The sequence below is a fragment of the Athene cunicularia genome, assembly GCF_003259725.1.
Source record: "Athene cunicularia isolate RWA chromosome 4 unlocalized genomic scaffold, athCun1 chr4_part2, whole genome shotgun sequence".
NCBI classification, from domain to species: domain Eukaryota; kingdom Metazoa; phylum Chordata; class Aves; order Strigiformes; family Strigidae; genus Athene; species Athene cunicularia.
This window is the reverse complement of record NW_020799099.1, coordinates 12,291,387-12,304,656: the sequence shown is the minus strand read 5'-3', so window position 1 is coordinate 12,304,656 and position 13,270 is coordinate 12,291,387. Positions and strand designations below refer to the sequence as shown.

Below are 13,270 nucleotides of genomic sequence, written 5' to 3'. Positions count from 1 at the left end.
CCAAGCTGTTTTGAGTCCGCAGTGATGATATCTGGAGCTGAATAAGCAATGTGAGTTTTTGTCCCAGCTCCATGGGCGCACAAATATGATTATGTGCCCTCCCTGACCAAAGGGCTAATTTTTATCGCAGACTTGCTACCACAGGGGGACTGACCAGAAGATTGGAGAGCTCTGTATTTGGCTTGGAAGCTAGTGCCTGGAGGATGCTACTATGTATATATAAAAATATTAATACTTTGTACTCTGTAACAGCCCACAAAGGGGATGACATGGTTTTATTCTGCCAATATGTAGAGGATTAAGGGTTTCTGCTTGAAGCCACTAACAACCTGAACAGAAGAATTACAGTAATTCCACTAAAACCATGCCGAATCCAAGGGACCGGCTGATGGCATGTTGTTACCCTTTCTGCTTGTCTTGAAAAATGTAACCAGAACAATACGACAAACAAGGCTTCAACCAGCTAAGCAAGGAATTTCAACTTAAAGAATGGGCTTATAGGACAATCACCATATGCATTGACGAGGACATTTTTCACGAGACCCCTCACCATTTTGAGATCTAAATCCTTGACACGGAACAATTCTATAGGGAGCTCAAAAATAGCTGTTAGCATGTCAAATATAGATGAAACATGCTTTCTTTTGTGTTGCTCACACAACTCCATTTTTAGAGCAAACCATCTCACAGCAAACAATAGCAAGATACTCCATTAAAACCTTGCACTGCTTTAGCCATTAGGTCACCATGCAAACTGTTGTCATGACTTCAATTAGCAACACTTTGCCTATGTCAATACCAATATTAATAACCTGAAATACTAATTTCTATTACTATTTAATTAACAGCCAAATGATCTGAATAATTACTCATGTGCAGTTATTAGGAGAAACGTACTGAATGCAATTACATGTCAAAAACTGTGACTTACAAATACTTCCTGCAACACCTCACATCAGAAAATATCCTGAAAAATTCAGCAACAGTTAAAGGTTTTTCATAACCAGGATACCTCTAGGTTGGAATAAACTGTTAGGCCCTGGCTCCGCAATACAGGAGTCTATCCACATGGCGTGCATCTCAGTTACCATTTCCAGATACAGTAGTCACACTTAACAGCTATAGTTATTACAGAGAAATTTAGTAAATCTTCTGTAAAACCAATGTGAATGCAAGTCCTTGATTGGGAATTCAGATCCTCCCTAGAACTAAGCCTCAAATCACAATGAATGATGGAGACTTTGGAAAATATAAATGTTATTCTGAACACAAAATATTAATTATTTAAAGGAGATTATTGGCCATCTGTTTGAACACAGCACAAAAACCAATGAATGTTCATTTGAGAAAGACTTCACTTACAGGTTCATTAAGAGACTTGATATTTAGGCATTTCAGAGGTAAAACTGGAATGTAGCAAGCATCAAGATAACTGATTAGTAGTACTCACAGTAAATGTTATTTACATTGTGGGATGTTAACCCAGCTCTGTTAAACCCACAGTTTAGCAATGATAGCTGTAATTCTGTACACATACATACAGACTAAATACTTGAATTTTCTCATGCAAACACACACACAAACTAGTGTGTACATACCAGATTAAAAAAACAACAGTCAGCAAACAAAGAATATTAAACGCTATACCTTTGAGTCATAATCTTATAGGCATCTGGCAGATAACAGCGGATATTCTCCATCTGAGCAGGATCAGAGTCACAGATTTTATCATCAGTCCTCCCGTAGTTGGCACTTTCAATCATGATAACATCTGTTCCCGGGCAGCGAAGCTCTATAGGGTAACTCTCGCAGGACAGCTCCCTTCGGACCACAGCCATAGGGACCGGGGCACGGCTGAAAGCTGCAAAGATTAACACAGAAACACAGCAAATATTTACTTTCCACACTGAAGCTAGGATTAAAAGCAGAACAATGTTGAGTAGCAGTTTTTATCCCATGTGCTGTACTGAGATAGTTTTGGTATCACTGAGCTATGGTTTGCAGAAATGGGGTCCAATCCCTGGCTTGCTGGCTGCCCAGAGAAATCACTTCTCACTCAGTGACTTGATTTTCTCATCTCAAAAATAAGCAATTGATCCCTTTTATATAGGGCTTTAGAAATCCCCTATTGAAAGAGGTAAACAGGAACTGTGGCATTGTTATTGCTTCTACTTACCAAGTAAAAAGCTTTGATATATCAAATTACAGTCCTGTGTTGTACCTGATCAACTGGGGGGAATTTTCTGACAATAAGCAATACAAGCACCAGGATCCCACCTGCTCAGCAAGACTGCATCTGTCCTACTGCAGATGTAATAACATCTGTGTTGCTCCTGGTCCTTTTCCTGGTCCTTAGAAAACACGAGCCTAATGGCTTTTGCTGTAGCCTGCAGTGTGCCAGGGGATGGCCTGCGGGTTTTGGCAACCATCCCGAATTTTGGGCCCTGCAGTGATATTTTTCATGGAAAGCCAATATATGTGACACTGGGTGATTTAAGTTTGGTCTCAGCTTTTGTGTTGGGACCTGCCTGGATATTCAATACTGGCACATACTTGTAAAGTTAATTTAAAGAGCTCTCAGAAATCTTACCTGTTTTAAAAGAAATCCAGGCTACAGTTTGCAAAAGAAAAAAGAAACATGCTTTGAGATGCCTTGAAAACAAAGCCCTAAAGTATTAGTAAATAAACTCACATGACAACAAGCAATAATATTTCCCATCCTTACAATCTCTTTGATCCAAAGACCTTCAACAGCTTGACAAACATAAATGTATTAATCCTCTAAATATCCATATGAAGTAGTTACGTGTTTGTCTTTCTCGTCCCAGCCACAGAAGGGTTATGCGGCTTCCAGAAGATCTCATGGGAAATCCACAATGAAGCTGGGAACTGAATACTTGTTTTCTAGCCAAGCACACCAGCCACGAGCTGAAAACAAAAGCCAACCCCTTTCCCTTCCTTATTCCATAAGAAAGAAAACTCACCCACACCAAAAAGGTTTTCAGCTGCAGGGATGATGTGCACTTCTGGATCCATTTTGTACTACTTCCAGCCACAAAATTCAACACAAACAAAACCTGTGTCTATGTGATGGTGACAGAGCCGTCAGGGAAGGTTTAACCCTCTAACAGATCCAGGGCCCATCTGACACTGAGGATCTTTCAACAACTCACCTTCCCCCAAGCCCCATTATAAACCCACCACAATACCCTCCCCAAAACCAAAATTCTATTCCCATGTGCTCTTATCTTGTATGGAAGTTTTATGGGATGGTACATGCACGCCAAGTTTGCTTATGGCAAGAAGAGTATACTGATGTTTCTTGGTATACCCTTTAACTGTATCAAGTCTGCTCTGTCTGTCTGGCAGGCAGCAATCCACACATTACTCTAATTTCCATGAAGCCTTCTATTGTTGTCAGTTGTCTCAATTAAATTTGTATTATTGATCAGATAAACATTCCCATTTCTGTAAATGTGCAGGGATTACTCTAATATCAGATCCTTACTGATGTGCCAGAGTTGTGGAATAAATACCAAACTCCCAAGACAGACATGCATTTATCCTCAAATAATAGCCTCTACAATTAGCAGTTTTAGGGTTTGGATCATGTAAGATGTCCTCCATCCCTGAGGCTGGAGAAAAGTTTTGCCCTGAGCTCATATTGCACCACATTTGTGAAATCCTGTTACAGAAGGAGAGAAGCCAGGACGACAAGTGCAAACGTCTGAAACGCAATACCTCGTTCTTACCATTGGCTTTATGTCACTACTCAACAAGAAGGTAGGTGAGTTGAAGAAGGATGGGACATAGAGACATTTGATAGAAGAGATAAGCCCGTTGGACAGGCAGAGACAGCAAAGCCCAGCGATTTTAGTCTGCCCTACAAACCACATTAAAAGGATTTATCCACAGAAGCCTGCAGCAGCCCCTGCTCTCCGAAACACCGGGCTCAGTGGCAACAGAGGGTGAGTTTGTGTTTGCATTACCTTCAGTGTTCACAGGCTCGGTGCTGACCAGAAAACTTCTCATGCTAGGCTGCTGATTTTGTAAGAGAGCTATGGTGAACTCTCTTTTTAAGCCTCTTCTCTACTCAACCTGAGCAGATTGGCAATGCAGGAGGCAGAAGGTTTCTAGCAGCTTTTGGCAGAATGCTGAGGCCAAGTGCCCTCCCTCCTCCTGCCATGTATTTAGAGGACTCATATTAACTGCCAAGAAAATGGCAAAATGAGGTTTACAGTCAATACTAGCTGTTTGGGGCTACAGTTTGGCCTGGTTCTTCAGCTCAGATCTTGGGCAATTTAGATCTTTTTCTCTGGAAAGCTACTGTAGGCTACAAAAATGGCAAAAGACGGTTGCTAATAGTACCTTATTTTTTTACAGTTCCCACTATAGAAAAACCTGCAAACCTCTGACCCAAATGATTCAGAAAAGTATATTTTTTGCTGTTAATTCCTATACATTTTTTCGTAGTAACTATTATATATTGTTAAAGAAAGCATGCATTCAATATATGATAGTTGAGGAAAACCTTGCTTAAAAAGACAGAAATTAACTGTCTAGGAATTCACTCATACAAACCTGGTGTATTTGTCAAACAGCAATCCTGCATGTATGCAGCTAATCTTAACTCTCATGCTTTGTTGGAAATAAGACATCAGGAACTGCTACTAGCAATATGGTTTTATTAAAATAGAAGTTTATCTGAGGGCAAAGATAGCATCCTAATCTCACAGCAACCCTATCAACAGTGATGATGCAGTACTTCAGGCTTCTGGTGGAGGATTTCACAGTTAATATGAAAATACGGAGGTTTGGGTAAAAGCTGTTAAAACATGGTTCTGTACCAGGTCTGGGAGCACATTTCTTCTATCTTGTACATCTCTCCTGTATATGACACTTTATGGCACTGATCTACTAGAACTGCATGAATGTCAGTCCCCAGTACCCCCAGAAAAACTTAAACTGAAACCAAACACCCCTCCTCCAAAATAACAGCTCATATTTTATTTCCCATTAAAGAACCTCTGGACAGACGCAAACGTTTTTAGATGTGGCTTTCTGTTTACCGGAATTCACCTTTTAGTTTCTCACATAATCACTTGACTGCTTGCCATTAGAAGGGCAGCTTTCATTTATAGGCACCTCACTGTAGTGTCATGGAGTCAATATTTATTTCCTGGATATATGGCAGAAAAGAAATGTGACACCCTGGAAAAACTGTAGGAATAGCTGAATACTGTAATACAATGACAGGAGAAAGCAGTGGCACATGTTTTCCATCCTGCCATCTCCCACCAATCAGTTGCTCTGCATGGCTTTTTCTTCTACCCTGATATCTGCAATAAATACTCCAAAGGGAGATTAGATGTTGGCTGTTTATCTCTTTGTAAGCACATTTCTTGATGTTGTGCTCCTATATGATAATCTTAAACATTTTTACTGGTTTTCCTGTGAGGAAAAAGGATTTTTTTTTTTTTTTTTTGCTATAGAATAAGATAAGTCAAAGTCCATCTGTGAAATACACAGCACAATCATTAATACACTTCTCTCTCGTTTGAGCAGTTCCCTATCTTTGCAGTCTCTCACTGAGCTCCTTATTTAATCTCCTAAATAACTGACCTAATTGTTGGCTTGAAGTCAAGAGGAGCTGATGGATGCTCACTACTTTGGAAAACAGGTGTCTTTTTCCAGGATCCTATGTGCAGACAGCCAGCAGAACTTAAAGATTTTGAAAAACAGTCTTTTTAACATTTAAATGTGTGCCAGCTTGAGTTTTCTAAGTGCAGCCATTTGGTGGAAAATCATCCTCCTGAGCTTCTGCAGGGCAAAGTGAGAGCAGAGGGTGAAACGGCAACAGATAATGACAGGATTTTATCTGGGCGATTTAGAACTTCTCTGTCTCTGCTAATTTCAGAAGCTGGAAAATTAAGTAAGTCATCAAAATCTTGTGCTTTTTCTCCCCCTCGCTTTTGACCTCAGAACATAATTGCCTCTTGTCATGCCTGCAGGGCATGGGCTTGTAGTTATCACTGTGTGCTTAATCAAATGCTGAAATAGCCTTTAAATTACGTGTCTTCTTGGCTGCTAGAGACTTGTTGAGCTCTGTTACATTTAGAGGCATGATGGTAGTAGATGTACTTTTAAAAGAAAAGTGTGGGATGATGCTTTTAATTAGGTTTTATATGCAATTTTCCCAGCAAAATCATGTTCTGGCTCAGAATATTCGGAGTGAAATTTCAGTGCATATTTAAGGGCGGTGAAACAAAAGCTGTAAATGTAGAGATAATTATTTTCACAAGCTCGGCACATGATTTGGTCTGCCCAGCTAAATACCTGACTTACTGTCCCAGAGGCAAACACAACACACTGGGGGAAAATTCGGCTTCCTACTAATTTGGAGGAATGCTTCTGTGTTTGTAATTTTGTGGTACTTAATATTCCCACACTTCACCTTGACTCTGTGGGGAAAAAAAATATCAGAAAGTAATAATTAAAAAAATCCCCTCCTCCCCTTATTCTGAAGCCTACTCAGGTTTGGGTATGAGCTGAAGTCCCTTTCAGTCACTGAGTCAACAGGCCTGCTATGATTCTATCACTCCCTGAAGAGAAGCACATGCTTCAATGCTTTTCTAAATCAGGGCCCTACTTTTCCCTATTAAGATATAAAGTCTCATTAGTGTATTTATTTGCAGAGCACAAATATATCTCAGTACTTCTTCTCTGTCTCCCTTACCCTTAATCCGAATTTTACCTGGCCTCTGATCTCAACACCAATATCAGCAGCAAACAAAAACTCAGGTTAAAGACAGTGACAACAAACATCTCTCCAGTGTACAATACTCCCATTCCGCAGTATTTTCATTGCTCACAAACACCAATCTAGTTCTGACAAGCTTAAAAAACCTGGTTGGTCCAAAGTTCTCTGAAAACTTGTTATTAGTACACAAATATGGAAATACTATTCTCTCTCCCCCACTTTCTCTACATATGGTGACAACAAATCAAATAGCAAAGAACTCGGAAACTTTTCTAGGGGGACAGGATGGAAAAGCCTTTTTTCTGCTCTCATGCTACAACAATGGCTAGTGTCAAGACATTGCAGCAAACACTTGCAACAGCCATATCCACCTCCCCTGGGGAGAAAATGAAGACTGAAGGCAGCTGGTGTGGCCAAACGGCTGGAGCCACCAGCAGTGCAAGGATGGAGCCAGACAGTGCTGGTCTCCACTCCTGGTTCTCTCCCCTCTGTGCCTCAGTTGATTGCTGTCTCATCTATAAAAATGGGAAAATTATCTGATCTCCTCCATTAAGCACTCTGAAATCTATTTGCTAGGTAAACAGAGGAGAACTAGACATATTCCTCAGAAGGTAAAGAATGTGGCTTCAGCCCGGGTTACCCCATGTGAAGCGAATACCCACATGCCCCCAAGATATCTTGGCCTTTCTTATTTTATAGAAGATATTAAAAACAATTTGTGACTTTCCTTTGTGCACCTTCACTGGAAGCAGTGATCCCCCTTACCCACCAAACAGCCAGCTATGAACAGACTTCACAAACTGCAGGAGTGCAAGAATGCAGACTTACAATGTGGGATGGAGTATACAACAAAAAAAACCAAAACAAACAAACAAAAAAAAGACAGAAAAAACCCTGCAATAGCTGTGCAACACCCCAGACATGCCAACCAAAGAAAAGCTAAAAAACCCCTCATACCCTTCCCTGTGCATTTTATGTGGAGGTTGAGGTCAACTACGTTATGGTTCAATAAGCTGCTTAATCTATCTCCATTATAACACTCAAGTGACTCTTGCTAACAATTTTCTCCCAGGTTATCTATAGAACAGATGTTCAGCAGCATTATATCTGACACCCTCCCCCACAATGAAGACGAGACACAGGAGAAGGGTGTAGTAAATGTAAAAGGGGTTTTCTATGGGGACTGCCAAACCCATACATAGTCAGTGCATCTTCCAAGGTGACACAGCCAAGGATGCAAATAGCAACACAACAAAAAGCCCAGCCAAATCTCCAATGGTACATCTCTGAAACAAGCCTCTATCCCCAAGAACCAGTCTCCTGGAATGTACCTTTTATTTCCATGGCAGATCTACTTCTTTCACATTTCTAGACACCCAATAGGTCAGATCTTAAAAGGGTGATGGAGAAACAAACGACCCTTTCCACCACCCACTGGATGCCCAGAAAGCCCAGGGAAAGCAGCCAGAGAATTAAGCACCGGACAGCTACATCTAAGGGCACTGCTGCTGCTCACACCCTGCACCACCGATATTCCTCATCTCCTTGCCATGCTCAGCTGGTAAATACCCTTTTTCTCTTCCCTCATGCTCCCAAATCCTTGCTCAAAGTATGGAGAAGCTTTTCTCATTAGTAAAAAGTATTATATTAGCTCTTCCTGTAGGGGTAAAGGGAAAAGAAATTCACACATAATGGACAAAGAGGGCTGGTAGAAGATCACCAGAAAGGAAAGAAAAGTGAAGTGCATGCATTGGCACCTAAGGATGGCTGTTCACAAGGGAAATGGGTCATTGCAAGGCCCTGTGAGGGAAGGAGATGAAGTGATAAAAGAGCAAGACCCCAGAAACCAGATGGTAACTATGAATGGAGGAGTCTGATAGTAGGAAGCAATTGAGGTCATGTACATGGTGAGAGGCAAGAAAGCAGACTGGCCCAGAGAAGTGTGGCATTGAACTGAATCAGACCTGTGGGAGAAAACAGTGCAACAGCAGTACTGCACTTCCTTTCTGTTTCTCCATTCCCATCTTCTGGGACTCACAGGCCACTGCCTCATTAGTGAGTAATGTGAAGTACTGAGAATTGCAACAAACATTCATTTTGACAAGCCCTCATCATCACAAATCCTCCACTTAAGAGAGGTGAACAACTCTGCAGTGAATATTTACACTGGAGCACACTGCAAGGCAAGGCATCACCAAGGGTCACCATCCATGCTGCTAAAAAGGCAGGGGTCCAGGGTAAGCCAACCGACCAGGTCACTGTTGTTGAAGGGAGAGTGGATCCTGCTTCTCCCTCCCAGCCAAGCCGTCCTATCTCCAGCTACGGTTCAGCTGTTAGACCTGCACCCAGTTCTGATGCTCACCAGACCCCTTCATGAGGCAGGCCAACTCAGTAGTACACCAAGAAACTAAACCAGTGGGAAGGAAGAAGAGAGGCTTGTGCTGGTCTGGGAGAGTTGAATCATCTCAGAAAAGGTTAGCTAAGGTCACAGAAAGTGAGAAAAAGATTTTTAGAAGGAAAGAAGGCTGAATTTAATGTGCTTTTCAAAAACACATGATAACCTACCTTCAAATCAGAGGTCAGAAGCACAGTCCCAGCCTGAGCTAAATGTCACTTAAATGTATTTAATTAAAGCAGAAGCAACAAGTTGAGAACAACAGACAAATGAAATGCTGTCTCCAAGGGGAAGGTTGAATGCAAGTACATTAATATTTAGGCCCTACCATGGGAAAATGCTACTCCCAAGTATCCTTTGCAGTGAGTGGATCATCTCATTTGTAATGAAAGGCACGCACAGGAAGATACTTGAATACGACTGCTCTTTAAATTCACAGACTTCCTCCACAAGAATTAACTTTCAAGTATAGGAAAATGGTGCACAGACAGGGAAAGAGTCTGCAGCTAAAGCCCTGCACTGCAGTGCCTAAGATGTATAACCAACCCTGATGCTAAACATGCCCTCCAGCCTAACAGTGACATCACTTAAAATATCAGGGTTTCAGATCCCAGTTCGTAACACTGAGACATTCATGTTCTCAATAAAGGAAGCGTTAGGTTCTGTGTCACAGGGATCAGTTCTTTTTACAAATCCACATAGCACAAATCACACTGGGGCCTTCAGTAAGGAAAAACATGCCATTTATTACTTATCCAACTCAAAGTTACTGCTGTTACAATAAACAGTTAATTGTCTCAAAAAGCACCCCAAAACAACAACCCAAAACCCCCAAAACAAAATAGGGAAGCTTTGACTTTGACAGTGCTGAACAACCTTGAAGGCTCAAATTTAATGCAGAACAGATTAATGTGGTGAAGCAAGTAGAATTTGAGTAATAACAAAATTCGACCCTTTTTAGATTACTCCACTGTAGCTTTTTATTGCAGCCATTAGTAAGGTTAATTTTTTAATCTCAGATAAAAACTTTTATAAACCACCATAGTAGGTATAATCATAGAAGCAGTTAAATAAATGAGTATCAAGGGTTTAGCCTAAGAACATTAAGGAAAAAGATTCTGTTTATCATTTTAAGATTTCATATTAAATCATAAGTTCATTTAATATTACACTTTATTATTGTTTCCATTTAAAACACTATCTTAAATTCTTACCCTTGCTAAAATAATGCAAATCTGGAATAACTTTCCTGTTACCAGAAGAGCTTTTTTACTATGTCATCAGAACAGGCTTCAAGAGGATTTAGTGGTGTCCCCAGACAGATATTGCCCAAGTGTTGAGGACATGCTCTTCTCCATCATTTGTACCACCATAAACTGGGAGGTAGCAGCCCTGAATACAGGAAGCAGGACAAGGATAAACTGAAGGAGAAAGAGATCAAATGCATCTTCCAAAGTCAGAGATGTTCTGCCATGGAGGACAGCTGCATACAACAGAGACCAGATCTGAGTTAAAGAAAAAAATGAAAAAAGAAAAAAACAACAAACCACCACCAAAAAAAAACCCAACAAAACCAACCAAAACCCCCCCCCAAATCCCAACAGCCAGGAAGAGATCCAGTGAACTGAGTAGTTTCAGAAACCCTTTGAAGGCTGATGCAAATCAGACAGGTTGGACGTATTTGGAGCTTTGCTGAAGCGCAGAGTGACTGGAAATAATAGATTCCTACCAAGTAACACCTCCTCAAAGTTGAAGTTTAATTTTGATTTACAGTTCCCTGAATAGCCTCTGAAGGGTAACATTAAAGCTCCTGTAGAAATATCTGCATTATTAAGGAAATGATGAACAGCAGAGTGAGGATTACTTTGTGCTGTTTATGGACTTGTTTACCAGAGCAGTAAATCTATTTTTAAGTTTGTATTGCCTGGAAAGGAAAACTGTGTGAAATCTGAAGAACTGTCCAGAGAAAACGACAGGTAGGCAAAAGAGAATAATTTCTCCCTAACTATTAGAGCCTGTCATTCAAATACTTGTATAAAAATCTGGGATCTCAAATATATATCATTTAAACCAATTGCTTTACATCACCAAAAGCCAAGAATGACTCCTTTAGAGTTAATTTTACAGTAAGTTACCCACATCTTGAAGACTAGCCATCTTCAGGAAGTAATATAGCTAAACTATAGAATATTAAGCAAATAACTTATTTTTCTTGGTGTTTTAGACATCACAGCTCCTTTGAGTCTCTGCCATAAATAACAACAGAGAATTTGTTCTTTCCACTAGCCATAACTCTGTGCAAATTTTACAAAGAAGCCTGAGACTGCTTTAAGATCTTGCCTCCTCCCAGAATTGTACTCCATCATATATATTTTTTTAACATACACACACACACACTTCTATAAATTCATGACATATATCTAACAGGCAAAATGGAAAGTGTAGTTTTCTACACAGCAAGATGAAATTTGAGGTCCTCGACTCAGTACACCTTAAAGGTCACTGATTTTTAGAAACCAGTGGGTACAAGATCTATGAGTAAACTACAGAGACAACCCAGCCCCTAGCTGCTGGATGTCCATAGCATGACATCTATGAGCTCCATCTCAGAAACAGAGGCATGAGATCCAAGATCCTTTTTTTGCTGATACGCTAACAAGAATTACAAGTAGGTTGTGGCAAGCCCTTCTTTGCAGCCCTCTGAATGATGACTCTCTCCACAGTCTGTGATGTAACTTCCCTCCAACCTCAAAAGATTTTACCTCAAATACACTAGCAGCTAAGAAGAGCTTTGCAGAAGTATACACATTCATCTGAACAGTGGCCAACTTTATTTACTTCCCCCAGTCTTAAAAGTAAAGAACAACAGGAGAATTAAATTTGGGGAATGAGCACACTTGCTCCAAGTGGAAACATATTCCAAGTAAAAGCAGATTTTCAGGGAAATCACATTTTTTTGGCCTGCAGATACCCCTTCTCCTCAGTGGAAAATAGTAAAGCATTAAAACTAATGAATTAAATTAACTCCATAATATGGTTCACTTACTAGGAAACTAAAATCCTGAGTGAAGTTTCCTATTGTACCCACCTGCTCACAGCAAACACTATGGTAAATTATTTTTCCACCTAATGCAGCCTGTGAAAATATTGCTCCAGAAACACTGTATACACACATATACATGTATATATAAAACACACACACAATACTGCCCATCTCAAGGTGAGCCACAAAAATATCTGAAATAATGCTCACCTGTATGCTCCCAGAAATGCTCTGAACAGATTAACTGCTCCCAGAAGAGTCAGGTGAACAGCTCTGCAACAGAGCTAAGAGCTCCTAGGCTTCTCACCTGGGAGGGGATGATTATTCTGTGGCATCACCAGGACTGCTATCATCAACTCACGGTGGCTGGGGCATGGCAGCATGGCCAAACACACTTTACAACAATTTTATCTGGTAAGTGCTCTGAATCCTGCCCACCACAATTTCAGTTTAAAGTAACTAGAGGACACTAGGATACACATTTCCACTCATTTTCTACTCCAGCCTTCAAAAGTGGTTAATAAATAGTCTAACAAGCATTTTAAAAAGCAGGAATAACAAGTAGGAATAGTCACAGAGAGATTGCACTCAGTAAAAAAACCATCACGGTACTGGTTAAAAGGGAACCCTGGTTTATGGAAGTCCCTACAGCACTGGATATCATGGCTTATTACTTGTCCTGTGGGAAAGCATAGGGCTTCTTCACAGACAGCCATATGCATGACTGAACAGAAAGAGGGTCTGTGCCCCAAATGACACTTTAAAGAAAAGAGGAAATATGTGCAGATTAGAGACAGGAGCTACAGTGGTACAGAAAAGGACAGCCATGAAGCATGGGTAACAAACAGATGCAGATATTATACTTGAGGGCACAATGCTCACCAGTTCAGTGAAAATATGGTTGACAAACAACGATCTAACTTCCTTCAGAAAAAAAACCACTGCAAACAGCGATGATGGATGGAAGACCACCTCCCCCCCCCTTTTTTTTTTTTCTTTTTTAAACATGATCACTATTCTTCTAAATTCTCCTCCAAGAGGCAGAGGAAAGAAGAAAATCTTTTGCTGGTAT

General features: G+C 40.5%; 1 protein-coding gene across 25 annotated transcripts in view; it reads right to left on the bottom strand.

The window, feature by feature from the left end:
• The window catches only part of ADGRL3 (adhesion G protein-coupled receptor L3), a 528,954-nt gene that overhangs the window by 284,296 nt on the left and 231,388 nt on the right, over positions 1 to 13,270 (bottom strand). For 24 of the 25 annotated variants that reach the window (XM_026847580.1, XM_026847556.1, XM_026847565.1 and 21 more), the window contains 2 exons: positions 2,591 to 2,611; positions 1,648 to 1,861 (listed from right to left, as the gene is read on the bottom strand). In XM_026847580.1, coding sequence (XP_026703381.1) covers positions 1,648 to 1,861; positions 2,591 to 2,611 — 235 coding nt within the window. The remainder of the gene's footprint in view (positions 1 to 1,647; positions 1,862 to 2,590; positions 2,612 to 13,270) is intronic. The other variant, XM_026847567.1, reaches the window with a different exon arrangement.